At 43.7% G+C, this 26,928-nt stretch overlaps 2 protein-coding genes across 6 annotated transcripts in view; one reads left to right on the forward strand and one right to left on the reverse strand.

The window, feature by feature from the left end:
• Positions 1-3,183, reverse strand: part of LOC119175770 (clarin-2) — a 52,247-nt gene extending 49,064 nt beyond the window's left edge. Inside the window, exons 1-2 of the mRNA XM_075876145.1 lie at positions 2,823-3,183; positions 2,055-2,120 (exon numbers count right to left, since the gene is read on the reverse strand). The gene's annotated coding sequence lies outside the window, so the exon portion shown is untranslated. The remainder of the gene's footprint in view (positions 1-2,054; positions 2,121-2,822) is intronic.
• Positions 3,184-3,422: 239 nt separating this feature from the next.
• Positions 3,423-26,928, forward strand: part of LOC119176601 (uncharacterized) — a 115,552-nt gene continuing 92,046 nt past the window's right edge. For 2 of the 5 annotated variants that reach the window (XM_075876135.1, XM_075876132.1), the window contains exons 1-6: positions 3,423-3,676; positions 3,762-3,831; positions 3,914-3,963; positions 4,082-4,201; positions 15,303-15,383; positions 20,726-20,933. In XM_075876135.1, coding sequence (XP_075732250.1) covers positions 3,516-3,676; positions 3,762-3,831; positions 3,914-3,963; positions 4,082-4,201; positions 15,303-15,383; positions 20,726-20,933 — 690 coding nt within the window. In that variant the 5' untranslated portion in view covers positions 3,423-3,515. The remainder of the gene's footprint in view (positions 3,677-3,761; positions 3,832-3,913; positions 3,964-4,081; positions 4,202-15,302; positions 15,384-20,725; positions 20,934-26,928) is intronic. The other 3 variants (XM_075876133.1, XM_075876134.1, XM_075876136.1) reach the window with 3 other exon arrangements.

The raw sequence follows: 26,928 nt of genomic DNA on the forward strand, positions 1-26,928 counted from the left end.
AGGTAAATGTACTCAGATTCAAGTGCACATTAAAAACAGCAGATGGTCAGACATTTATGGTGCCCTCCATTGCAGCGTCCCTTATAATAATATTGTGGTTTAAGAATGTTAAACCTCAACAATTATTATCAAAATTACGCATAGTACGTGAGCACCCTAATTTGTTCGGCAACTTACACGAGCATGAGCAATTATGCTGGAAAGTGCGATCACTTACCTATAAAACAAGACGCGTCCTGGCGATGATCAGATTACCGAAGGCCAACTACACTTATTGCCGTTGTTAGAGTACAGCACGTTTTGCTTGTACTTTCAGTTACTTAGTTTTCTGAGCACAAGTTGGCTCAATAAATGGTTTTGTCTCAAGCAGAGTGACTGCTACTTTCTACACATGGTCTGAGGCAGTTCTAGGGTACACATGCTGTGATTGAAGAGAAATTGACTGCACGTTAGATAGCATATAGATAACTAACTGTTTACACCAGCAGATAAGAATAATATAATAGTTTGATGCAGTTCGATTTGCTCTACATATACAAAATACCTTGTGGCTACTATACACTGACCATTGGTATTGCATAAACACTCTTTTATGGACAATGTAAAACTGCACATTGTTATTTGCACTATCTTCTTTGTTATAATAATGACATAACAAATGACCTTAGCAGCAAAATTACTGTTTGTCTATTTGAGGAGGATTGCCTAATATATTCTAAAATATCATGTCATGATGATCAGAGTTAGCTTCAGCACTACAATCAATTACTAATTGGTGCACATGATGAAAAATACAATAAACCACGAGCAAAAAGTATATGCGCACATAACTAGGAAAACAAAAAATGTGTTAGTTTTAAATATGCTAGATGGTAAGCCATTAAGACAGATGAGGCACCTTAAGTATTTAGGCATTACAATATCTGATGATTATCTTGGAAAAAGCATATTACTAATTTATGTTATACCGTAGAGATAAAGCTTTGGACACTAAGGCATAAGGTAAAATTTGCCTCCCGAGAAGTTAAACAAACTGCATACATAACTTTCATACGACACGCACTTGAATACGGAAGCATAATATTGGATCCGCTTATAAAGAACGAAATAAAGAAAATTTAAAATATACAAAGACAGGAAGCAAGGTTTATTATGTTGAAATATGGGTACACAGAATCAGTGACCGAAATGCTCACTCAACTAAACTTGCCTGAGCTTTCATTGCAGTGAAAAGTGGTGATTTGTACTGATTTCACTGTGTAGGGCTTGTGTCTTTGAACGATGTGTGGAGTGTATTTCAGTACTCCACCCTGTATCGGCCTTTTGGCTGTAGTATACACGAATAAATAAATAAATTGTGTGAATGCTTCGTATTGAAGCTTGTAAGATTAGACGGCAACCCGCCAGATGGTCGGCAGGCTTAACCGCTACTCTCATCAATTAGAAAAATGACAAGCACGAACGCAAAAACCCAAAGCAAGTCAGCGATGTGTTTAAAGAGCTGTCCTATTAAGCAGCTAAAACAAACCCTAATGCATTCTTTCGGAAGTAAACTAACGTACTTTGACCAAGGAGGACAAAGCTTTTCAAACACCAACAGACATTTCATTAAAATAAATGAAACTGATCACATTTAAAAAAATTTTAAGCAGACCAAAAGCTCAGTACTACATTATGAGGATATTTAGTAAATTTTTGAATGTATCAAAGTATCTTAAGATACAATTGTTGCAGTAGTATCTTGCATCTGTATCGCTAACACTTTTTGCCTGTGTATCTTATATATTATCACAATACAATTTCAAAGTATCTCTGCCCAGCCTTGTCGCCACTAATAGTGTTGCTGAAATCTTTTTGTGAAAAGCTCCGTTTAACTTCTGTAAGATAAGGGAAATCATGTTACATGTAGCATTTCTTCCATGAGGCACCAACAAAGAAGTTAAAAGGAGTTTTTGCTCATATTACAGGGTTAACGCTGCCCGCAAGTGTAGTTTCTAGTATTTCTAACAATACATTCGAATGACAATGTAGATATGCTAGCAAGAGCTACTCACATAGCAGCGTCACCAGATCGCCATCCATTGATCCAGACAATAAGATGAATGTCCTCTCGAATATGCCTGGAAACAAAGTATTATGTCAACTAGCTTGCACAATAATTTCATAATTCATAGTGCCATAATTCATAGTGCCTAGCGATGGCTCTGGCCTCCTGCGTTCCCCTTTCAGCCTCTGAAGCAATGTTTTAGACACACTAAGAACGAATCAGTAAACCCGGCTACAGTGAGCCGCGATAACTGACAGAAAAAAACTATCACACACTGTCTGCTGGCATGACTTGGACAGCGCAGAATGAAAACACATAGCAGCTATAGAGCTCTTCACCACTTTTGAATGTGGAGAATCATATGAAAGAAGTCCTTTTCTCGTTCTAGGGCTGAACTTCCAACAGACATGACCCTCGCCCAGAGTCAGGTTAATATATAAAAACTGCAAGCTTTCGTCGATGGGCAGTTCATGGGTAAAAAGCAAGCCTTTTCCATGTTGTCTGAACAGGTTCAAAACCAAATCTACCTCCCAAGAGTGCGTTACAGGGTTAGTAGAAGCTAACTCCACGAGAAAATCGTCCACATATCTAAAAATCTTAGGGACTTTTCCTGCGTCAACGGCATTTGCTAAAGCACGATCAATAGACGCCAAATAAATGCTACAAAGAACAGGTGCAATGCAGCAGCCTGCTTCACTCTTTCACGAAGCATTTCACATTTCACTCTTGACCAGTTCCCGCTTGACCTGAAACGCGCTGCTTCGAGACACCTCACCAGTAGAACTCTCACTTTTCAGGAAGTTCCCAGCACCGCATCAGAATCACTTGGCATCACAATTGTCCAAATGGGCACATTAAAAAAAAAAAAAAAAAAAACGTCATCGCAGTGCTGCTGGACGAGTGTTCGTATCAGTCTGGTCGTAGTTTTTTTTCTTGCGTGTGCACAAGCCGGTTGTAATCAATCGTCACAACGTCACGCCCTGTGGCCACTTACAGGATCCAGCAAGAAGCACGTTCACTGTGTCACAGCACGAACAAAACACAATCGGAGAAGTGAACTAGTTAGAACTGGACGAAATACCGCGGCCGTGGAACTAAAATGTACTACGCGAGACGCCATGGCTAGTGGTGTAAAGTACAGAACTGCCCAACGTTGCCGGTTGAGTAACGCACATCCCGCTTGCACTTGTGTTGTGCCGTTTAACGTTCATAAAGGTAACTGTTTATTCTACGTCTTATTTCGTTTCATTTTGTTTCATTTACATCTATTCACCGTAGCAACAGAACCCAAACAATTGATTTTGAATGAAAGTTTTAAACCTTCTAGGGGGCGCTTCAGACAAATAAGCGAGGAGAAAAAGGGAGGGTGTCGCTACCTTGGAAACTTGTTTCATCTAGGGACTTTACTGTGGCCCGCCAAGGAGTTCGCGCAGTTGCAACGCTTGGCGCCAAATGCGATGCAGTAGTGATGACAAGTGAAACGCCGCTTGAAGTACCAACCAACGAACCATGCTCTCCGTTGCCCGATCTTCCAGAGAGCCACCCGAAAGAAACTGCTACAGATACATGGTCTACGCGCGAACGGCTGTGTTTGGCGTCATCGGTGTTAAGAAGCGGAGACCAGGATTGGTAAGTGACCTGCCTAGCATCTTGCACGTCGTTTTGGTGCTGTGCTCTGCGCGCGCAATAACGATCACCGTACGTTAAATTTCAGGATGTCCGTAAGCAGTGCGATACGGCCTTTGGGCGAGCCTAATCGACCGAACGATTGGTTTTCCCAAAAGGTAGACTGAATAACGACACTGCTGTTTAATGTTTGCTATCCAAATCACCCGATTGTATTACTAGCGCGTCATTCCTTTTCAGAATTGTGCTCTGCAGTATGCCGATCTCTTGGAGAAAGTGGAGTCTCTCAAGTAAGTCATGAAACGCGCGCACCCTACCCCCTTCGCCTTTTTTCGTACCCCTCCTCCTCCACGTTCTGAACACTGCACGTGGGTTTGAACCGTGGTTCAACGCGCCGCATTCTTGTAGGAGAACGCGAGGAGATTGCGGTGACTTGGACACCCCCGGTGACTTAATCGTCCGAAATCTTACTTTGGAGCGCATTGAAGAACTGAAGAAACTGATCCAAGAAGAAAAGCAACAACATAAGTACGCACTTTGTTCTTTTAGTGAGGTTCAGAGCTGTCACATAATGACACTCATTTGGAACGCGCGTTCGTAGAGAAACATGCAGCGCACTACCCGTGATTTCTTCGCTGCTGTTGGCACCAGTAAAAAGATTTAATTGGTGTATGTTAATTAAGCAATGTCCTGCGAGAGTGAGTATATGTAGAGTATATATTGATAGCTGTTTCTTGATAGCTGCGTTCATTGCTCAAAACACTGGTTCGTGCTTGTCTTGTGTGCACTTGTTCGTGCTTGGTTGTAATTTCGTTCAGTGAATCTGTAAATTAAGCGTGTGTCTTAATCTTCATCTTGCGGAACAGAGCTCGAAAAAAAAAAGGGGGGGTTGTTGTGTATTCTACCACAGGGGTGACGGCGGTAAAAGCACCCAGTTGTCAGCGTGTGCTGCTGCGTTTCTGTTTTTTGCGCTCTCATCTAAGACGCGGAAGAGTGACTGCTTGGGATAGTTGTTGGGTCATGACAAGATCTATAGCGTAATCTGGGGACGGGGGACTGAGTAACACACGCGGATTAGTTATCCTCGTTTGTTACTTTTGTTTCTCGTAGATTTTGGTCGCGACTTGGGCTGCCCTGTGTCACAACGCGATCATCAGTTGTCATTTCAACACGGTTAAATTTATGTTGCCTATGCGCGCGTGTGCTGCTGTCTTCATCGTTTTATTTTCTTGTCATCCACATATTCCCGATATTGAACATCGTTCAACGGGAAAGTTGAGGGGAGCAGTCGGAGAGGGCCCCCCTCCCCCATTATCATTTCGCTTCACGGCTGTATAAATAGGCACACAGCCCCGCCGTGGTGGTCTAGTGGCTTAGGTACTCGGCTGCTGACCCGCAGGTCGGCTGCATTTCCGATGGAGGCGGAAATGGTGTAGGCCCGTGTACTCAGATTTGGGTTCATGTTAAAGAACCCCCAGGTGGTGGAAATTTCCGGAGCCCTCCACTATGGCGTCTCTTATAATCATATAGTGGTTTTGGGACGTTAAACTCAACATATCAATCAATAAAGAAGCACTCATGCAAATGCACGAACATACATGCTGTATGAATGCCTACCCCCCCCCCCCCTCATTCCCAAAATAAATTTCTAGCTACATTACTGGAAATGGTGTAGGAAACCATATTCCTTAATTAAAGTGTGGTTTAGAGCATGAGGGTATAGATACAGTCGTCATTTTAATGAACGGGAACACGTGAGTGTCTGGCTTATATAACCTGGAACCTCCCATTTGGTGTTTGCTCTGGTGACCTGTAAAAACAAAGGGAGAAAGAGCCATTCCTTGGTCAGTCCACATTGCAGTTTTTTTAAAGCACTCTTTGTTGCAATAAGGACAACCTTATCGAAATCCTTTGATTTTCATATTTCGTTGCTGTGTCATGCCGCATATGTGGCGTGAGGCTATTTGCCATGCTCACATGTTTTTTCTTTACTAAAAATGAATGCCGTGCTTGCCTTTAATTTGGACTGTCACATATTGGTTTCCCAAGTTTACTGCTGCCTACATTACACTGCCACTATTGCTATTATTCTTAAATTCTTGCTTGCTTTCAAGCTCTCAAGTTGTTGTTTAAAAGCATCATAAAGCAAAACTATTAAATCTGCTGCTGAAGGTTTTTTTTATGTGCCATTTAATAAAACTGACATTTTGTCTGCCTTACAATTTGCCTAGTATAGTAAAAGCATGTTAATTTCAACTTATAGGGGAATGTAAAATTGTTCAAATTATCATAGAATATTTTACAGTGTAACAGGTGAGATACAGACAGAGAAGGGACATTAGCGCCTTGTCCCTTCCTTGTCCGTATCTAACCCGTTGCGCGATGAAATATTCCACAATGATCGTCCAGCAACTCGCGATTCTGCTGTTCAAATTAAGTGCAGTTTGAATGAATGTGTACGCACTAGAATGAACAGGCATCATGCCCTAGCTGCATGGGCAGATCGCAATGAAGCCACCTCTGCATTAGTTATCGCAAACTTGGTGCTACTACATGTACGTGGCAGGTGACTTTGTAAATTAAGTGCATGTAGCTCTAGCAGCAAACAGAATTAATTTACCAGTCTGTTTAATCAGAAACAAGTCTTGACATGCATTCATTTGAGTGGTGAGCCCTAATGGCGAAATATATGGCGCTATTTGTGCTTCAAAACATGTATATTTTCAATACAAAGTTGAATGCAATCAAAATTTAAAGTAATCAGTAATTTGCATATGTTTGTGTTACTTCTGTCCCTATGTCATGATCATTGTTTGCAGCTTGCCCGAGAGCTCTAGCCCAGCATCCAAATTCTCATCTGCTGAGAGATGCTGCTCTTTCGTTGTTTTTCATCTTTAATAAACTTCGTTTAGTTTGGCTTTGCTACAGATTGTTATCATTATGGGCCGACAACTGCGAGCAGGTATGAAAACCAGGTACTTTCAGTCTGAATTAGCTGTTGTGGATATGGACATGCTCGAATATTGGAAGTGTTGCCCCATAGAAATACATAGGCTTGTGCCAGAACCTGGGTGTCGGTTTGAATTAATAAGCTTTTACTGTACTGATATGCCCAAGGGTATGTTTAGCAGCTGGAAATTTCTGTACCTCTTAGCTTACTATGTGGCAGATTACGGCTTTATGTAAATGCTCATTAATTAGCCATTTGCACTTTATAATATACGCCTCTAATGTATGGGACCTTAGAGGCATGGTTACCCTCTTCTATTCGACAGTCCTTTCCCTATGGGTTATCAGACAGTAATGGAGATTTTCTCTTTTTTTTTCAATGTCTTCTTGGCTTTGGGTTGTGTAGAACTGTGTCTTGATTGGTGATTTTTGTGCAATGCTTTCAAACGAGTACGGACACAAAAAGTGGATGTCTTGTTTTTTCTGTCACGAGAAGTAGCTAAGACCCTATTTATCATAATAGAAACCCTTGTTTGGTTGAGTTACAAGCAGCTTATGTTGGAGGCAGTGGTGTCGAGTTTTTTATTATTATTGCTCTTTTTTTTGTAAACACAACTTGCCACATGAGCACTCACAAGAGTGATTAACTCGCCACGCTAGCCATTGCATGCAGGTGAGCTCGACATTAACTTTGGGGGAGCACTCTCAAGGAGCATGCCAGCCGACACAAACTTGTGATGTAGTTAGTTGTTGTTTACACTTGACCTAATGGATGTTAATGTCGTCAAGTGCTCTCCTTCGTGCGCAGTTGTGGTAAACACACACTTAAGTGCTACAATGAATTTGTTTAGATTGATAAATTTTACTCCGAGAACTCTGGTGTCATTCATTTCACCATGATGGGTTTGTTAATAAAAGAGAAAATCAAGGTGAAAATTTCATTTTTAAAGGTGTATTTGACAAAATCATAATTTGCCACCCAGACTTTTTGCCAGGTTAAAGATTAGGTGCTGGAATTGGCAGACACAATCTTCATTTCAGGACGAAACCAAAGGAAAATAATGAATTTAGTTTGTTTTTTACAAGCTGTAGTTACTATACACTACACTTCAAACAGTGCACTAAAATCGTACAATTAGCATCCCCTATGCGTTCCTTGCCTTCTCAATGTGCTGGTTTTCCTTATGGTTTTGTAAAAAAAAGGAAAAGAGCCCTCAAAAAAATTCTGTACTTTTCATGGGGTACTGACATGAAATTTTTCACTTATTCGCATACATGCCATGTCTCCCTGATTTTCCGGGAGACTCACAGATTTCGACCAGTTTGTAAGATTGTCAGGAAAATCTCCTGAAAATAGAAATTTCTGTGCGTGATCTGGCCGCATTGAGGAAAATGCAGCCCAATTCGATTCAGGCTTTTCGTGAACCCATCCCATTTTACTGTAAATGAATTTAGGAGACGTTTATCTAAATGTACAGTAGAATCTCAATGGTGCGAAGCTGGCAGATAGCGTGAAATTCCCCAGCCAAATACTACTGGGGTAATTGGGCCAAAATTTGGATATTCCAAACACTTTTCCTCTTCGGGGCAGGCCGTATGAACGTTAGTACCGAAACCGTCGAATGAAAACCGAGAGCAGCGTGCTGGCAGCTTCGACTTGCTCGGCCAGCGCACACACATACTGTCAGAACTGTGAATATTATTGAGACAATCGCCGCAGACAAAACAGCAGTAGCTCTTGTCACGTTCATGCACGGCGACGGCGTAACTGACAGAACTTTGAAAGTAAACAAGCGTCCGACGCTTGACCAATCAAAGTAACGGTGCTTTCCACAAATTCTGTGGACAAAACCGTAGCAGATGCAATCATAGATAGCAAAAAATGACTGGGTTTGGAAAGCACGTGCGCAGCCAGCACACATGCATCGAAAACAGAACTATCGTTTTCTGCAGCCGCCGCGCGATACGGCGGTCGCGGTGATGCAGTCTTCCGTAGCGACTTCTAGCGGAGCGCATGCGGCTTACGCAGCGGTAGAATAAACGCAATAAAGTTGTAAAAAAAGCCAAAAATGCTTTGGCGTTCTTGTCAAAAGAATCTATTAATGTTGTTCCTGTCAATCTGTGTGCTATGGCTATACTTGGGCATTTCGTTGTCAGTTGGCCTCAACCTGCGCTTTTCCAGCAGGCGGCTGCGCCGTCCCGTCCATTCATGTGTTTCCCAGGAAGACATATGCAAGTTCTTTTGGCAGAAATAAATTTTGATAGTTGTTATGATACGAATATTTGCACACCCCTTTTGAGACTCGCACCTTCTACTGTAATTGGGTAAACCCTATCTTTGTGTGTCTGCAATGCCGGTGTTTATGGATTCCCTCCTCCCCCACCCTTTTTGTTTTGTGATGTTTTTTTCTGTTGGTACAAAAGGGGGGGGGTCGATTGGTGCGACCACCCTAATCTGCTGTATTCGCAATTCTTGAACTTGGCCGTTATATTGTTTTTTTTTTTTTTTTTGCACCAAATTATTGGCTAAGTTCTCGAGAGCATAAAAAATGTACCGGTAAGCATGAGTGTGCCTTAATTTCAGCATGCTCTTAAAAGCTAGTTTCGGTTCTTACTGTGCTCTGACACTACTGTGAAAGCTTAAGCACATTAATTTAAAGCAAATGAAAGCATCAGTTTCGAACTGAAGTACAGAGCGCACGAAGACTGCTTATTAGATTTGAGGCAGATCTGATCTACTAGGGCAAATGATGTACCCTAGGCGGTCAGTGTGTTCATTTCTGACCGCGCGAAGGCACAGCCCCGTGATTCAAGGACTCATGTGCTTAGGGCTTTGTGCGTGCGCAGTGCCGCTGCCCCAACGTCTTGGGTACGCAAGCCGCTTGGGTCATCATCATCATCAGCCTGACTACGCTCACTGCATGGCAAAGGCCTCTCCCATGATCCGCCAATCAACCCGGTCTTGTGCTTTCTGCTGCAACGTTATACCTGTGAACTTTTTAATCTTATTGACCCACTTGACTTTCTGTTTCCCCTTCTTGGATTTGCCTTCTCTGGGAATCCAGTCAGTTACCCTCGATGACCACCGGTTATCCTGCGTATATGTGCTTTGTGTCCGGCCCACGTCTGTTTCTTTTTCTTGATTTCAACTTAGATATCCTTAACCCCGGTTTGTTCTCTGACCCACTCTGCTCTCTTGTTGTCTCTTAAGGTTACACCTATTATTTTCCTTTGTATCGCTCACTGCGTCGCCCTCAATTTAAGCTGAACCCTCTTTATAAGAGCGTTTAGCTTAAATTGAGGACGATGCAGTGAGCGTCGTTCGTTACCAGTGTTGTCTTTGTAAGCCTCTAGGTTCCTGCTTTGTAGGCAAGTACTGGCACGATGCAGCTGTTATATACCTTGTTCTTGAGGGTTTGTGGCAGATTACCAGTCATGATTTGAGAATGCTTGTAGAATTCGATCCACCCTGTTTTTATTCTCCGAGTTATTTCACTCTGATGGCTCCGTGGTTACTTCCTGTCCTTAGTAGACATATTCCTTCATAACTTCCAGCGCCTCTCCACGTACTACAAAGTGCTTTTTTCTGCCGAGATTGTTGCTAATTACTTTAGTTTTGTGTATATTAATTTTCAGACCTACTCTTCTGCTTTCCCTTTTCATTTCAGTAATAATGAGCTGTAATTCGTCCCTTGATTTACTCATCAAGGAAGTGTCATCAGTGAATCACAGGTTACTAGATACTCTTCATTAACTTTTATCCCTAACTGTTCCCAGTCTCCTCTAAATACGCTGTGAATAGCATTGGAAATAGCATCGTGTCTCCCTGCCTTATACACTGCTTTATTGGGATTTTGTCGCTTTTTTGGGGAAGAACTATGGTGACTGTGGATCCACTGTATATGTCTTCCAGTGTGTTTAGTAGGGTTCTTCTATGGGCTGATTCCATAGTGCCTGCATTACTGCTGATGTCTGAACTGAGTCAAACGCCTTCGGTTCTGGTGCCACTGTCGCCTTGTGAAAACCGCAGAGTCGAGTAGTGTGCATAACGGGGTGACTCTCGGATCCTTTGCTGTGCATAGCGCGTTCCTCCGGTCACTGCTTGTTTCATGTCAATGCAGTTGCTTGCGGTCACCTAGGCGTGTGCGATCACCTACGAGTCTCGGAGTTTTTCGGTATGACCCGTGGAGTCGGACAGGGCAACCCACTTTCGCCCGCTCTCTACTTGCTCGCATTCGAGCCGCTCTTGCACAGGCTTTCTAGAGACACCAGCATCGGTAGATTTCCTCTACTGCGAGGTTCCCCCCCATTGGCAATGTTCGCCTATGCAGATGACCTCTCTATTGTCGTCCCAGACGGGGCAACTGTTTGCACTGTCTTGGATGTTATGGAGGGATACTGCTCGGCGAGCGGTGCCAGGATAAAGAAGTCGAAGAGCACAGTCATGGATCTGAACTGGGCTCCCTCCAGTCCATGTCCTGTGCGTGGCCTCCCTATAAAAAAGTGCCTATGTATATTGGGTTTCCATTTCAAACCGGATGTCCTGACTACCGGATACTGGCGCTTAGCAAGGCAAAAGCTGACCGACAGGATTGGGGAACTCGGTGCCTTGTCTTGTCCACTTACAGCTAGGACCACGATAATTCGATCACTTTTGTTCAGTTTTCATACCTACGTAGGTTCGGTTATGCCAGGTAAACCCCATACCAAGGCTCTCCTGGAAAAGAAACTTTTCGGTTTTTTTTTGGAGTCGTGCCTTTCCGTTTGTGTCGCGCCTCGTTCTGAAGTTGCGTAGGGACGAAGGAGGACTCGGTATTCCTGACCTTAGCGTTGGGACCACGGCGTTACACGTTAGATGGACGTGGGTAGCTCTCGATTCAGATATGCTCCTTACTAGAAGCTTTGAGTCGTATTTTCTGAGCACGGGGCTGAGGCTCTTCTCACCTGCGGCAGTTTTGAATTTGGTGCCTCGGGCGGGAACACCTTCTACCTTCTATGCAGGGGCCGCTTCTACTTTGGCCCGTCTCCAAGCGGTCGACCCCGATATAGATTTAGTTTGATCAAACTCCACGAGTTAGTTGATAGACTTTCAAACTGTGTAGCATTTGACCTGTCCCACCATAGTCCTAACTGGAGGTTCATTACTGCCAGTTTTTTTAATGCCACGCGTGGTACATTCATGTATCGCCTGGTCAGAGGATGCCTGCCCCTGAAGGTCAGGCCCTTCACGAGAATTCAACGAAGAACGTGCCCCTTTTTTGGCAGTATGGTGTGACCTGGTTCACGTGTTCTCCCAGTGCGCACTACCAGCTGCACTCCATCGAAGGATAGCTAGCTTGTTTGGCCACCCCGGTGTTCCTTTCAACACCGTTACTTTTATGCATCCTCTGTCGGGGCAAGCGGCTAAGCAGTATGTGCTTCTGCTTGTTGAATGCTCTTACTAAGTGTGGGTGGCACGGTGTTGTGCCGTTTTTGATGGGAAGCGACCCGGAGTTCACAAAATGGTCACAAAAGTTTTTAAGGAGGTCTGGTTCGTTCTCCACCGAGAGTGGCAGCGCCTAGGTGCAAAGAAGTTTTATGAGATGTGGCACCGTCGGGCAGTGATTTTTAGGGAGTCAGGAGGGCAGATAACCATCAATTTTTAATGACGGCGTTCTCAAAGTTTACACGATTTGGCCTATTGAGCCGGTTGCCCCAGAGTTTAGTTTGTATGGTTGCTCGCCCGAGCTTTGCATGGGTTAAGGTGATCCTGTCGCCTTGTCGGGTTTTGCCCGCAAGGTCCGTGTTGGCTCCTCCTCCGTTCCCGGCGACTCTACTCGCCGAGGCGGAGGGTGGTTCCCTTATTCGCAAAGGTCTAGGCCGGCTTTCAGCCGTGCTGGTTTCCCTGGGTACGTTTGGTTTGCGTGCAGCAACATTGACCTCTGCACCATATAGTATTCCCGTAGACCCCACGGGACGGATTGTGTCTCACTGTGCTCTAGTGGGGAGGAAACGGGCCGTGACTGCAAAGCGCCGAGCGATAGCCCATCCGTACTGGGCACGTCGTCGTCGGCTCTTAGCCGAGCGACAGTGTGAGGGCACGGGTTGTAGTGACTGAAGTTACCGCGCCCAAGGGCAGTCCTGCTGCCAAGTGTTTAGGTACGTCCGCTTTGCGTGTGGTGCCGAGGGTCACCGTGCCGAAGGGTAGCCCCTGTGTCGAGTCTCGCTGGGTCCTAGCGGTTAGGAGACGGGCCATGACCGCAGTGCAACCTACGCGCTGCGATAGCTCACCTTGCCAGGGTACATTTACTTTGTGCATCGCGACCGAATTTGCTTCGCCCTAGCTTGGGTTTCCCTGGCTCTTACGCCGGGAGGCAGGCCGCGTCTGGCGTCGAGCGGTGGCCCCCTTGCCAGGGCATGGCCGTCTGCCCGAAACAAAACGTCCCCCTCACACGACCCTGGGGGGGGGGGGGGGGGGGGGAGGAAGTGCCGGGACAGACGTACAGATGTTGATGAGTTGATGAGTTAGCTGTGACTCTGGGACAGAGCGCTTTCGCGCCGCGTCTCCTTTCTATCTGACAACGCCACCTACGCGTGTGCGTTTTCCGCGAGGGAGGAACTGTGAACGTAACGCCATTTCCCTGCACGCGACACGTCTTGTGGATGCTCGGGCGCATGCGCAAGGATTGGTTCCAGAATCGCGCTTGGTTATTTGCGGGGCCGTCTTGGCAGAACGTGCGTTCAAAATTTTTCAGAGGTATGAATGGGCACCTCGTCGTTTTATTCGTGATTCATGACGCGTCGGCAATGACGGGGTACAATTTTCGTGATTCGCCACTGCTACATTTGGTAATCTAAACTCTCAAACGTGTGCTTTTTAAGAGGCGTCGCTGCATGCGTGCCGGCCCTGGCTATGCTATTAGGCTTAGCTCGTTTGGCGATCGATCGGCGTCAGTGTGACTTCGTTTTCCTTTCTTTCCCTCTTATGCTATAAAGTACGTTCGGCGGTTCGTTTTCTTGGACAGGAATTTCTTATCTACGCTTAGCGAGCGCTTTACGCCAGTCGCAGAGCGGCAATCGCAAGTGGATGTATTATCGGGAGTTGTACATCGACGGCGATGACCTACGATAAGAAAAAAATAGTCACCGTGTGCCGTGATAATAAACGGGTAGTTGCTGGAGCGGAGAGGTGTTTATCGCTTAGTGCCATATGCACGCGCATTACGAGATTGTCGGTGCGGCGAGGTTTCTTGGATCCAGCGCTGTAATATTGAAGGTGGTTCTGCACGAGTGGCCACCAACGGCTTGGCAGCGCGCTTTTTGTTGCTTGTTAAAAGCTCTTCGGGCTTTTCTATCACGTCGGGCTTTTCTTTAAGCAAGGTACCACTGTTACGTAATTAAGATTGTTGTGTAATGACATTGTTTTAATTTATTTTTGACTGTGATGCGTTTTCCTTTCTAAATGTTTTGGGGAACCTGGTTTTTAACGTAACCTTCTTTCTTAGGAAGTATTATTTCAGATGTTTGTTACGAGGGCCAGATAAGTCACATGATATGTAAAAACGCTGTGCAGTTCATACCTGGCGATACTATGTTTAAAAACTTCCTTTGAAATCTGTTTGTGTTGTGTATTATAAACCAATTAAAATATGCACTGGTGTCCCCACGTTGTTAAAAAATTGTATTTTCAAGCTCGCAGGACGACACAATAATTGTTGCGAACTGCACCCAAGCAAGATTCTTCTGCTCCAATATTGAAATTCTGTGCCCCAGAAACTGCTGCCAATTTAGTCTCGCCCCTGTAAACCCCACCCCTAATTTTTTTTCCTTCAACTATTCCATGGTAGCATAGGACGTGTCTGTTCTTCAGTACTGTATGAGCCTCACTTGTCCTCCTAAGTTTGCTGAGCCCTATTAGATTCCATTTTACACCCTCTAATTTCTCGAATAGCACAGCTAGACTAGCCTCACAAGATAGTGTTCGAGTGTTGAACATAGCCAAGTACAGATTCCAATGGCGGTCTATCCGAACCCAGAGATTCTCGGCACCCTCCGCTGCATTGCAGGTCTGACCACCACCTTGGACAGTTGCTTCGCAGCTGCTGGCGCCTGAGGGCCACGGGTTAATTGGTACTCTCATAAGGGGGGTAGTGGCCTAGTACTGCACCAGGGTTGCCAATCCTGCTCTGGTGACTAATTGCATCACTGGCAGGTGGTCGCCAGAGAGGTTGCACCACGGACCTCTTTTTTTTTTTTTTTTTTTTCCAATGAATCCTACATTTTAACAAGCGTGTACTGTAAGAAGCGTCGGACAGATTGTTTTATGTGCATTTTAAGTGGTTATTGGTATGGGATTTTAAGAGGATAAAATTAATCCAGACCCCTCCACGATAGTGGTTTTAGCTGACATGGTAGATTTTTTATGCTGGAACTCTCAGTTTATTAGAATCTTCATAGAGACTACAGAACTACAACCAAAGAGTGGTCTTCTTCATGCTGTCATGCAACCTCATATCAATGATAATTTTCTGGGGGTTTTGAGAGCATGTGTCAACGTCCTATTCTGATTTGGGGTGCGAACTTCTCTTATGTCTTTTTTATTTGGTGCAGTAATATATAGTAGTGCTTGCCTTTTGTCAACATGGCACTATCAATTATGAAATTATTGTGCAAGCTAGTTGAAATAATACTTTGTTTCCAGGTTACTACGAGAAGACATTCAGAGTATTGTTTCTGGAGCAATGGATGGTGATCTAGTGGCGCTGCTGGAGAGCATCCTGGTGTGAGTAGCTCTTGCTAGCACATCTACATTGTCATTCGAATGTATTGTTAGAAATACTAGAAACTACACTTGCGGGCAGCTTCAACTCTGTAGTATGAGCAAAAACTCCTTTTAACTTCTTGTTGGTCCCTCATTGAAGAAATGCTACATGTAACATGATTACCTTACCTTGCAGAAGTTAAACGGAGCTTTTCACAAAAAGATTTCAGCAACTCTTCGTGGTGACAGGGCTGGGCAGAGATACTTTGAAATTGTATTGTGATAATATACAAGATACACAGGCAAAAAGTGTTAGGGAAACAGATGCAAGATACTACTGCAACTATTGTTTCTTAAGATACTTTGATACATTCAAAAATTTGCTAAAGATCCTCATAATGTAGTACTGAGCTTTTGGTCTGCTTAGAAATTTTTTAAATGTGATCAGTTTCATTTCATTTTAATGAAATGTCTGTTGGTGTTTGAAAAGCTTTGTCGTGCTTGGTAAAAGTACGTTCGTTTACTTCGGAAAGAATGCATTAGGGTTTGTTTTAGCTGCTTAATAGGACAGCTCTTTAAGCACATCGCTGACTTGCTTTGCGTTTTTGCGTTCGTGCTTGTCATTTTTATAATTGATGAGAGTAGCGGTTGAGCCTGCCGACCATCTGGTGGGTTGCCGTTTAATCTCACAAGCTTCAATACGAAGCATTCACACAATTTATTTATTTATTTATTCGTGTATACTACAGCCAAAATGCCGATACAGGGTGGAGTACTGAAATACACTCCACACATCGTTCAAAGACACAAGCCCTACACAGGGAAATCAGGACAGACAATGCATCTGGCAGCTTTAAACAAATATACACCCTATAGACCATACAAATCGTAATGCAAACAAAAAGCAAATCTAACCAACACACAAAAGTATTCAAGTTTTACGCAGTAGTGAGCAACATTTAGCGGATCGGAACACAATCCTAGACACTATACTCAACATGCTCTGTTCCATATGCTTCAAAACTATAATTATCAAAATCGGGAATTTTTTTATAATTACATATACTTATTTAAAATAATGTCAAAGCATACAAGCCGCTTATCACTGAAAAAAAAAGAAGGTAATGACACCTATATGTGGTTACGTGGAAGAGTAATAGGACGGTACCATATTTCTGAAATTCCTCTGAAGAGTTCATTTTATTTATATTATGCGATAGAAGCATGTCCCACTCTTCAATAATTTTCGGGAAGAGAGAGTATTTAAAGGTGTCGACCTTTCCGGGTATGGGCACAATTTGATCCTGATGACTCGATCTGACACACCGTGAAAGACGCGGAATTCTGTTTTGCATGTATCTCTGATGGCTAAAGTTAAAGCATCCGTGTTTCATTATGTGAAGGAATTTTATTCTCGCCACTTTTCGCCGCGATTAAAGCTCAGGCAAGTTTAGTTGAGTGAGCATTTCTGTCACTGATTCTGTGTACCTATATTTCAATATAATAAATCTTGCTTCCTGTCTTTGTATATTTTAAATTTTTTTATTTCGTTCTGTCTACGCAGATCCGATATTATGCTTCTGTATTCAAGTGCGGGTCGTATCAAAGTTATGTATGCAGTTTGTTTAACATCTCGGAAGGCAAATTTTACCTTATGCCTTAGTGTCCAAAGCTTAATCTCTGCGGTATTACATAAATTAGTAATATGCTTTCTTCAAGATAATCATCAGATATTGTAATGCCTAAATACTTAAGGTGCCTCATCTGTCTCAATGGCTTACCATCTAGCATATTAAAACTAACACATTTTTTGTTTTCCTAGGTATGTGCGCATATACTATTTGCTCGTGGTTTATTATATTTTTCATCATGTGCACCAATTAGTAATTGATTGTAGTGCTGAAGCTAACTTCGATCATTATGACATGATATTTTAGAATATATTAGGCAATCCTCTTCAAATAGGCAAACAGTAATTTTGCTGCTAAGGTCATTTGTAATGTTATTAATATAAAGAAGGTAGTGCAAATAACAGTGTGCAGTTTTACATTGTCCATAAAAGAGTGTTTATCCAATACCAATGGTCAGTGTACAGTAGCCACAAGGTATTTTGTATATGTAGAGCAAATCGAACTGCATCAAACTTTTATATTATTCTTGTCTGCTGGTGTAAACAGTTAGTTATCTATATGCTATCTAACGTGCAGTCAATTTCTCTTCAATCACAGCATGTGTACCCTAGAACTGCCTCAGACGTATTGTATTAAAAAAAAAATTGGACGTTGCGTGTATGGGCCGCACCCTGAAAATTGGCCCTCATTTCTTGAAAAAAAAGTGCGGCCCTTACACGCGTTTATACGGTACTTGTCTTGCGAGATGTATCGCAATACAGATACAAAATGCCCAAAGAGTATCTGAGATGCATGTATCTTCGATACTGCCCAGCCCTCAGCAGCAAAATGAAATACTCTCATCCCGAGTAATCTTTGATTACATTTAAAGAAAGGGAAAAAATAAAAACAAAATGCGAAATTACCCAGTGAAAAGAGTGATACATTTTATATTCAAGGTGTTTTAGTTTCATAAACCATTGAGAATGTGCATGGCCAGAGTGCACATACTTCCACATCAATGCCCTTGTTCTTCACCATGCCTCGCGTGTCACAATTTTGAATTTGTCCATGTGTGTGGTTGCTGCATCCTTGTTTGTCTTTTTATGTTGTAAGAACAATAAGTGGTAAATGGTAACTGAGCAGTGTCTTAGCTGCCTCTTTCTCTAGCTGCAGAAATTAACATTAGCCACAAGGTGGCCAGCATGGCTGTCAGTGTGGCTATGTTGAACTAATGCATTTTTACTTTCGCCCCGCCGCGGTGGTCTAGTGGCTAAGGTACTCGGCTGCTGACCCGAAGGGCGCGGGTTCGCATCCCGGCTGCGGCGGCTGCATTTCCGATGGAGGCGAAAATGTTGTAGGCCCGTGTGCTCAGATTTGGGTGCACGTTAAAGAACCCCAGGTGGTCTAAATTTCCGGAGCCCTCCACTACGGCGTCTCTCATAATCATATAGTGGTTTTGGGACGTTAAACCCCACATATCAATCAATCAATCATTTTTACTTTCAAAAATTCTAGATTTTTTTTTCTGTGCATGAGATGTATTTCATGATATTGTCACGCGACAGGAATTCGCTGGAGCGACGAAGACGAGGACGAAGAAGTGGTCTTGCGGAGTGAGAAGTTGTGGGGCTGACCGTCCTGTCTTTTGCTCTGCACAAAGCATCTCTAACCTTTTTCATGCTGTAAATAAGCCCATCGGATCATTGCAGTTTTGGTGGAGCTGGGAAACTAGCTCTTGTTACGGATGGAAGCAAAGGACAGGACGGTCCCCCCACAACTGCTCGCTCCTCTCGCTCTCTTTTTGCTCCTTGCTTCATGGCTCCAGCGAATTCCTGCCGCATGACAATATTTTCTGCATAAGCCACTTGAAAAAAGGGCCCTGCAACATTTTTTGAAGTAGCAATGGAATGTGTTCACTAAAGAAGCTTATTGCATCACGAATTTACTGCAGCAATAATTTTCAGAATTTGTCCGGTACAAGCGGAGTTGCAAAGGTTTCTCACACGCTGCAATTGTATTTTCTCTTCTCTTGTCCTGACGAAACCGCTGGAGGCCAAGCAAGGAAGGATGGCACGGGGGAAGGAAATATGTCAGATGCGCCTGGTGACCTTGAGCACTTTTTTGTTCTTTGAATGCGCAGCTTTACATTAGAATCGGCTGCGCTCGTGTGGACAAGTTGGAGACTCCTAGGGCAGACCTAGAAACGACCGAGCGCGCTATGCTGAAATCAGTCAATGGCTGCAGCGAGTTATTTTTGAGCTTGTAGCGTCATTTTTAAGAGAAGAGAAAACAATTTATCACTGACTTTGCGAATTTATTGTGAATTCTAGGCCGCGTGCTGCTCTCTAATTTTTAGCTGGCGTGTTCTCAGTAGCCTTGACTACCAATCGGAAGCATTTTTTACCATGCTCAAAAAGTGGTTGCAGGGCCCTATTAACTTGAACGATGTTACAAAAATCAAACAGCCCCAAATGAGCTCCTTGTGAATGTTGTTAGGACCTTTTTAATGATTTGTGATGCTGCTTGAGGTTGAACTTTTTTGGCAAGTCTCGTGTACCATTATCCTAAAGAAGTTCGTGGGTGCCGTTGTGACGGAGGCATAACCTGTGGAGTCCTATTTCGAATATGTGTGTTTTTTGGTAAATGAGTCGCATGGAAGGAAAATATACCACTGAATGTTGATATTGATATGATTTTACACTTCTGCTTTCACCCTGCCAAGGTAAGGAAAAAAAAAATGGTGATGAATTTCACCATCATATACTACAAGTGATGCAAGGCAACCATGCACTAGGAAACCAATTATAAGAAAGCTTAATTTAAATTTAGACGTATACTGGAACACTTGTTAATTATATATTGCGAAGTATGGGACAGAGTTTTGGGTTCAGGGAATGTTCTGTGGGCCTTTCTTCATTTTATAATTGTTGGTATCATTATACTCGAAAGTTAGTGCATTTTAATTTTCAGTTTGGTGTTTTTTGCAAATGTCAAGACATAAGGCAGGTTACAGATTGTGTAATATGAAAGTTCTGGCAAGGGCCCAGATCATGTTAAGTTGTGATGCGTTGGCTTGAACACTTCTACATACAGTTGAAAATGAATTTGCCAATGTGCTCTAATTCTCTTGTTAAATCAGGAACGTGATTAAGTTGATCAGGGCACTTTTTCATCCTTTGAAATCTAATAAAATTATAGTGTAGTGACACCCAAAACGTACGTAAGCACTGTATTTGCTGCCGACTCTCGCTTGTTCGCGTGAAAAGTTTGTGGGTTACCTGGGCGTGGATATGTTTGTGTCACTGTGCATATGAGGGGGATTGGTTAGGTGCAGTAATTGTTTTTTGAACTGGAGAGTCTGTGCGGCACTGTAATATTTTAAAAATGTGATCGTTACAGTCTAGTGTACGAATTTGCGAGCTTGTTCGGGGGGTCCGAATGTTGGTATTGCGGGTAGACGGGAAAGCATTTTGTTTCTTTTTCATTTTTGTACTTTTTCTGAACTTATTCAACCCATGCTCGAAGATGCCGCAGTCACAACTTGGGCATGGGAAAGCCATGTCTCTATTCTTAAACTTGCTTTTTTCAACTAACACTTGTGGCATGGCAACTCCTTTGTTCCTGCGATCACGCTACCGCTTAACTAAACCTTTACTACCTCAAATATTTGTGATAGAAGTTACATAAACCTTTATTACATCAAGCCTGCCACTGTGCCCTGCTTGATTACTGTTGCCTTGTTATTGTCAGTGAGGATGTGCCTGCAGAAACCATTGACCGGGAGCTCGAAAACTTGCCTGAGGTTGAGCAACAGCTAGAAGTACTCAATGCTGACGTACAACCACCTTCATGCTCGAAGACAGTCTTGAGTAGTTCCATGCAAGAGATGCAGCGGAACAGCTCACAATCTGAACATCGTGAGCCAGACAGCATGGTTGGATCTCCAATCAGCATTGAGGTGAGTGGTAGCCACGCTTTTGGTAGAGAATGACTCTCTATTAATAGGCAGTATCCGGAGGGACATCTGAACCGATTACAGTAAATCAAGTCACCTATGTGAGTTTCCTGAGAAACTTAATAGTGTTGCCACCTGCCTTCTTTTAGACTGGTCTGGCCAGTTTCTTAGCCTGTTGACCGGTCCCAGGCCCACACCCAAGACCGGCAATCATTGGCCAGGGCAAGGGCACATTCTTACCTCATACAACATGCATGTCAACACTTAGTCTCAAGAGCTTGCACTCAGTCTGTCAATTTGTCGAGATCTGTGTGCACTACAGGACAAACCATTGGAGCATCTGCTACCGTATTTAGTCGCATAATCCTCGCACTTTTTTTTGCCAGAAAACCGATGCAAAGTTGGGGGGTGCGAGAATTATGCGGGGAAAACTTTCTACGAAAACGCAGAGAGCGAAAAAGAAAACGAAGTGGCCGCAAATCAGAATTCTCACAAAAGCACCTTACAGCAAGCTTTAAGAAGTACTAATTAGAATTTACCTGAACAATAAAAGCAGAGGTTCAACACAAGGCACGATTTATTTGAGACACAGAAAGTGGAAGCAAATAGTCGAGAATTAGAATACCATACGCGAAGCTTGTGGGCGTTGCGGTAGCGGTCGGCGCTGTACAGGAGCCCTCAAAAAGTAAGCGTAGGACGTCAGTATTGGGCTGATGGCTATTAAACAGTATCGTCCGCAGTTCCCTTCTGAAGAAATAAAGTTTACCATCAATCCCAGTGTTAGGCACACGGCAGACCTAACGCGTCTTGGTCGCTTTCAGCTGCCGTCACCAGTAGCGAACTCAAAACTCGTAGGCTCTGAATGGCCTACCGGCGGCCCTGTTGCCGTTGTTTAGCGCATGATCTATCACTTGCAACTCTAAGCAGCCGTGTGGATTCAGTATCGCCCCCATAACGTGCCAAGATTACCGACACAACACACAAAACACGCCGCTACGCGCACTGGCCACTTCGGCTTGGCTTGAATTGGATTGGATTGGATCTCCGTGCAATAGGATGCTTGATGCTTAAGAGATGGCACCAGATGGTTCGCGCTATCATCATCAATGGCTGGAACAAGCAGACGACATTATTGCTGAAGTTTTCGGGGGTACGATAGTTACACGAGGAAAAAAAAAATCGTATTTGTTCTTGGGCGATGTGGGGGGTGCGAAAATTATGCGAGTATGCGAGTGCGAGGATTACGCGAGTAAATACGGTATATGGCGTGTGTGGTTCATAATGATAAAAATGCCCTGAAAAAAAGACTTGGCAAGGTAGTATGTCAAAGCTACCATGAGGTGAGATTTCATGTACGTATCTGTCAGAGGTACGCGGGGATTAGAACTCGCCACTGATCTAAAGGCAAAAGGGAGCGCTTCTTGTCGTCTGCTCGATTTTTCAACTTCGCGAAGACTTTTAGTTTCAGTTTTCATGCACTAATTTTTATCATTCTTCTTGTGTTGCTCTTGTCATTCATGACTACAAGCATTTCAGTGCTTAGGAAGGTAGTCATGAAAATGTCACAGGGTCCCTGGCATATTTTTAAGACATTGTTTATTTATTTTAAAATAAACAAGCATATTTTAAGACATTAAACTTTTTTTCATTTCTTTGGTATTTACTATTAAAGCTCTCCACACCCCAGCATTAAACAACACGTATAAAATATTTTGCTTTGATTTTAAAGTTTTTGTTGCTGAGCATCAACAAGCCAACCCCTTCGCAATGGACATTATTCTGATGAGTCAATACACTTCTACTGAGTTTACGAACTCTTTATGCAGCCTGAATCGCAGAAATCACTGTTGGGGTCACCGGACAATTATGGAAAGTGCTGCAGACATTTCTGAAATTGTATTTGTCTTTCTTTTCTCATAAGAAAAACAAAACATGCTGTTTTTAAAAAGTAATTACAATTTTCAATGAAAATTTCGGAATTTTTCAAAGCAGCTAAGGGACATTGATGCGAGAATTTCCTCTCTTCCTTTAATAGTGGCCATCCCTGGTTTGGGGGCTTTTTGTAACTTTATGTATTTCATAAAAATTGGATATAATAGTCCAAACTGCTCACACATGCCACATAAATCTTTCCTCTTTCACTCCGTTCTGCAAATGCCGCATGGTACCAGTAAGCTTGGTCCCTTGCCATTGTCCTTTGATTTAGTGGCTGATACCCACTGCAGGACATTGACTGTACTCCATATGATCACTACAGTTCAGTACTGCCAAACCTGCGGGGTGTAAGCAAGCCACACGTTTTAGCAGCTACATGCAGCTCCAGATATGATTACCTTACAATTGGCAGGGTTGAGACATTTGGGTTTGGCGCATGCTTCCTCACACCGATGCTTCATATGTTTATTTTTCACATTGATGTTGTGTGCGTCTGGTTGCTGTATCAGCAACCGCCAGTTACTGTGGTTACAAACCATCCTAGCAGTGCCCATGCAGACGTGACTTCCCTCTTCAGTGCGAACATGCGCTCGTCGCTCACTCGCCGTACTGGCAGCAACAAATAAATGGTGAAATGAGCCATCGCTTTGTGCCAATTTATGCTGAAGACAAAGTATTAGGTATATTTTGTTTTTTATGAGACAGGCTGTTTGTTGAGCCACACCTGCTAAGCCTAATTCACAAAAAATTTGATAATGGTTCTTCAGATCAGTGGAATATAGTCACGGTTACATATTTGTCGAAGCATCAGCACATTAATCAGTAGTGGTCTAACGGTACCATTTGTACCATTTTGCTACAAATCTATCTATCTGTACCACACCGTGCCAATTCAAGCACATAATTCGCCAACTGCACCAAAGTTGATAAGTCACTGGAGCATTTCTGGCTCAAAATATTCTTGGTTTGGCTCCAAACATGCATAGCTTCCCATACTGCCCCGAAACTCGCTCAGTCTTTTTTCACTGCTGGGGTTATCCTTGTGATAATCAACCAATAACTGAAACATCTGCTGTTATTTACCGTTCGGCATTTTTGTATGCAGTCTTGGAGCTCATCACATGTATTGAGGAACTGTCTATAATATGCATAGAATTGATTTTTTTCTCAGTCTTTGTGGTTATCGTAATATCTTGCATGCAGACCATGCTGCTGTAAAGTGTGTTGAGTGTTGCATATTGTTAGTGGCATCTACACATGTATAATAATAATTTCTGGAGCTTTACGTGTAGTAGCTTGATATTTTGCAAATGGGGTGTTCTATGTCAATTTCGCTGTGCGAGGGTTTTGTGGCATACCGATAGTAACACAAAGCCTATTCGAGATTGCAAGTGAGCGCTCTCCACCCAGCGGCCGCACCTGGAAACGGTGCTAACAGGGTCAGCCTTGAAAGGAGATATGTTACCATGTTGCGCATGTTGAGAAGCGGCCGCATAGTTCCTTTATTTTCACTATGCTGCACATGCGAGCCCAGAAAGAAAAAAAAAAAAAAAGCGATATCCAGAGTCAACTGCAGTGTGCCACAATGCGTGACATCGAGATGGAAAGATGAAAATTAACGTATCGTTCTATCATTTCCCAAAGAATGTAGACGACGCGCAGTTGAGAACAGCGCAAATCAGGGACTAAAGCATTGGAAAGAAGGCGACGGACACTATGGTAGTTTGTTCCAATCAATTCGCTCGCGACTACTAGATTCTACTTGGTGAGCACACTATTACTTAGCCTGTCTGCATTCTTATCTGTATTCTAGCAACTCTAAGCGCGGAATAGTTTCGTTTATACAGTCGACTCCCGTTAATACGAAGTTCACGGGAACCGCAAAAAACTTCGAATTAAACGAACTTCGAATTAAGCAAAAAGCACTAAAAACGGCACTTTTATTAGTTTAAAAGCGCGACAGTTTTGAGGAAAAATAGTCTGTCATCTTCTTCTGCTTGCCGAATCTGGCTGGCTAGCAAGTTTTGTAAGGAATACACGTGTCGAAGTGCTTCTTCGGCGTTGTGTTCTCCAACAAAAAACCGCTGCGCAAGAGCAAGACCCGCAGCTACATCGGCAGCCCTCGGTGGTGGCTCATTTCGGATGTCGTCGTCATCATCGTCATTTTCAGGAATGCAGTCATGGGGCCGAACCATCTGCACGATTTCGCTGTCCGTTAGTGGACCGCATGTTTCGACGTTGCTGTCCACAGCGACATACTCGTCAAAACGGACGTCACCGAGAGCGGCGCGAAAGCTACCGTCGTCGAGCTCATTTGTTTGCACTTCCACTGGTGCACAAGGAGAAGCATCCCCCGAGTTTTCCATGAAACCACAGGCCTGGAAACAATTGGCGATGGTTTCTTCTTTCACGCGGGTTCAAGCTCGCGCTAGCATGTTGATGGCACTAAGCAAACTCGCCTCGTATTGCGATGAGTTGTCCATGCAGAAAAGCATGCGCTCGACGAGATGCTGCCTATACAATACCTTCACATTTTTTATTATGCCCTTGTCCATGGGCTGCAACACGGACGTCGTGTTTGCAGGCAGGTACACAAGACGGATGGCACTCAAGGCAGGTACGTTCATGTGGGCACTACATTGGTCCACAAGGAACAACACCTTACGGCTTGATTGCGCGAACTTGCGGTCGAGTTTGGTGATCCAGTCCTTAAATATATCGGATGTCATCCACGCCTTTCTGTTCGAGGCATAATCCACAGGAAGCGTCTTCACGCCTTTAAAGCACCTAGGCTTGGCAGCCTTCCCGATCACAAGCAGGCGACACCGTTCTGTGCCAGTCATGTTCGCCGCGACAAGCACTGACACTCTCTCTTTGCTTCTTTTGCCTCCAGAACAGTCGTCGTCTTTAAATGTCAGGGTCTTGTCCGGTAGCAGCCGATAAAAAAGCGCAGTCTCGTCTGCATTAAAAATGTCTGCCGGCTGGTATTCTCCGAGGTACTCGCGAAGCTTGCCCGCTTTCCATGTCAGGCACGTTTCCTCATCGACTGACGCCTTCTCCCCACACACGCTTTTAAAAATCAAGTCGTGGCGATGTTTGAAACGCGTAAGCCACCCATCCGAAGCAGCGAAGTCGTTGATGCCCAACATTTCAGCAAGCGATGACGCTTTTGCCGTGACGACTTCACCACTGAGAGGAAGTTTGTTGTTTCGTGCCTCTCTGATCCAAATCAGCAGTGCTTACTCCAACTTGGGGTAGGCGCCGGTGCGCATCCGCTTTTGCGATGTCTCGAATTTTTCACTTTCAAACGCATTCAATATTGAGCGCTTATTCTTTATGAAAGTCGACAGCGTGTTAGGCTTAATGCCGTACTTTCTTGCAATGTCTTGTTTGGCGGTGCCTCCCTGGTCAACTTCCTTCAAGACTTCGACATTCGTCGCTAGGTCTAGCGTTCGGTAAGGGCCACGAGTTGCCATTATCAAACGTACGTCACCACCACAACACTCAAAATCAGAAGGGTGGAAACACGTGTGGAATCAACCCAGCGCGCGGGTGACGCAGTGACACACTCGAGTCTCGACAAAAGTCAACTAAAGAGTCAGTCGATGCCGCCGATGCGATTCGCCAGCGTTAAAAAGATTGCCGCTTCAAGATCTGTGGCGCTGCGGACAGTAGTGATGGCGAAGACACCAGCGCGGTCCGGCAGATGTTTTGGCATATGAAAAGTTCCCCACTTTACTATAAAATTACGGTCGCGACGAGACTGTCGATTGAAAAAACTTCTAATTAACCAATATTATGGGTTTTTAACTTCGAATTATCGAGCATTTTTTTCTATACGATTGCATGCAAAACTGATGGGACCACTTGCTCATTTCTAATTAACTGAAATTTCCAATTAAGCGACTTCGAATTACCGGGAGTCGACTGTATACGCAAACGGTTCAGGAAATTGGATGCGTTACATGTGGGACTGTATTTTTCGCATATGCTTGTCTTCTGCGCAAGTCGTATTGCTAACCATTTTTAAACTAAAGGGGTACTGACACAAAAACTTTAGACT

This window comes from Rhipicephalus microplus, chromosome X (genome assembly GCF_043290135.1).
Source record: "Rhipicephalus microplus isolate Deutch F79 chromosome X, USDA_Rmic, whole genome shotgun sequence".
Lineage (NCBI taxonomy): Eukaryota > Metazoa > Arthropoda > Arachnida > Ixodida > Ixodidae > Rhipicephalus > Rhipicephalus microplus.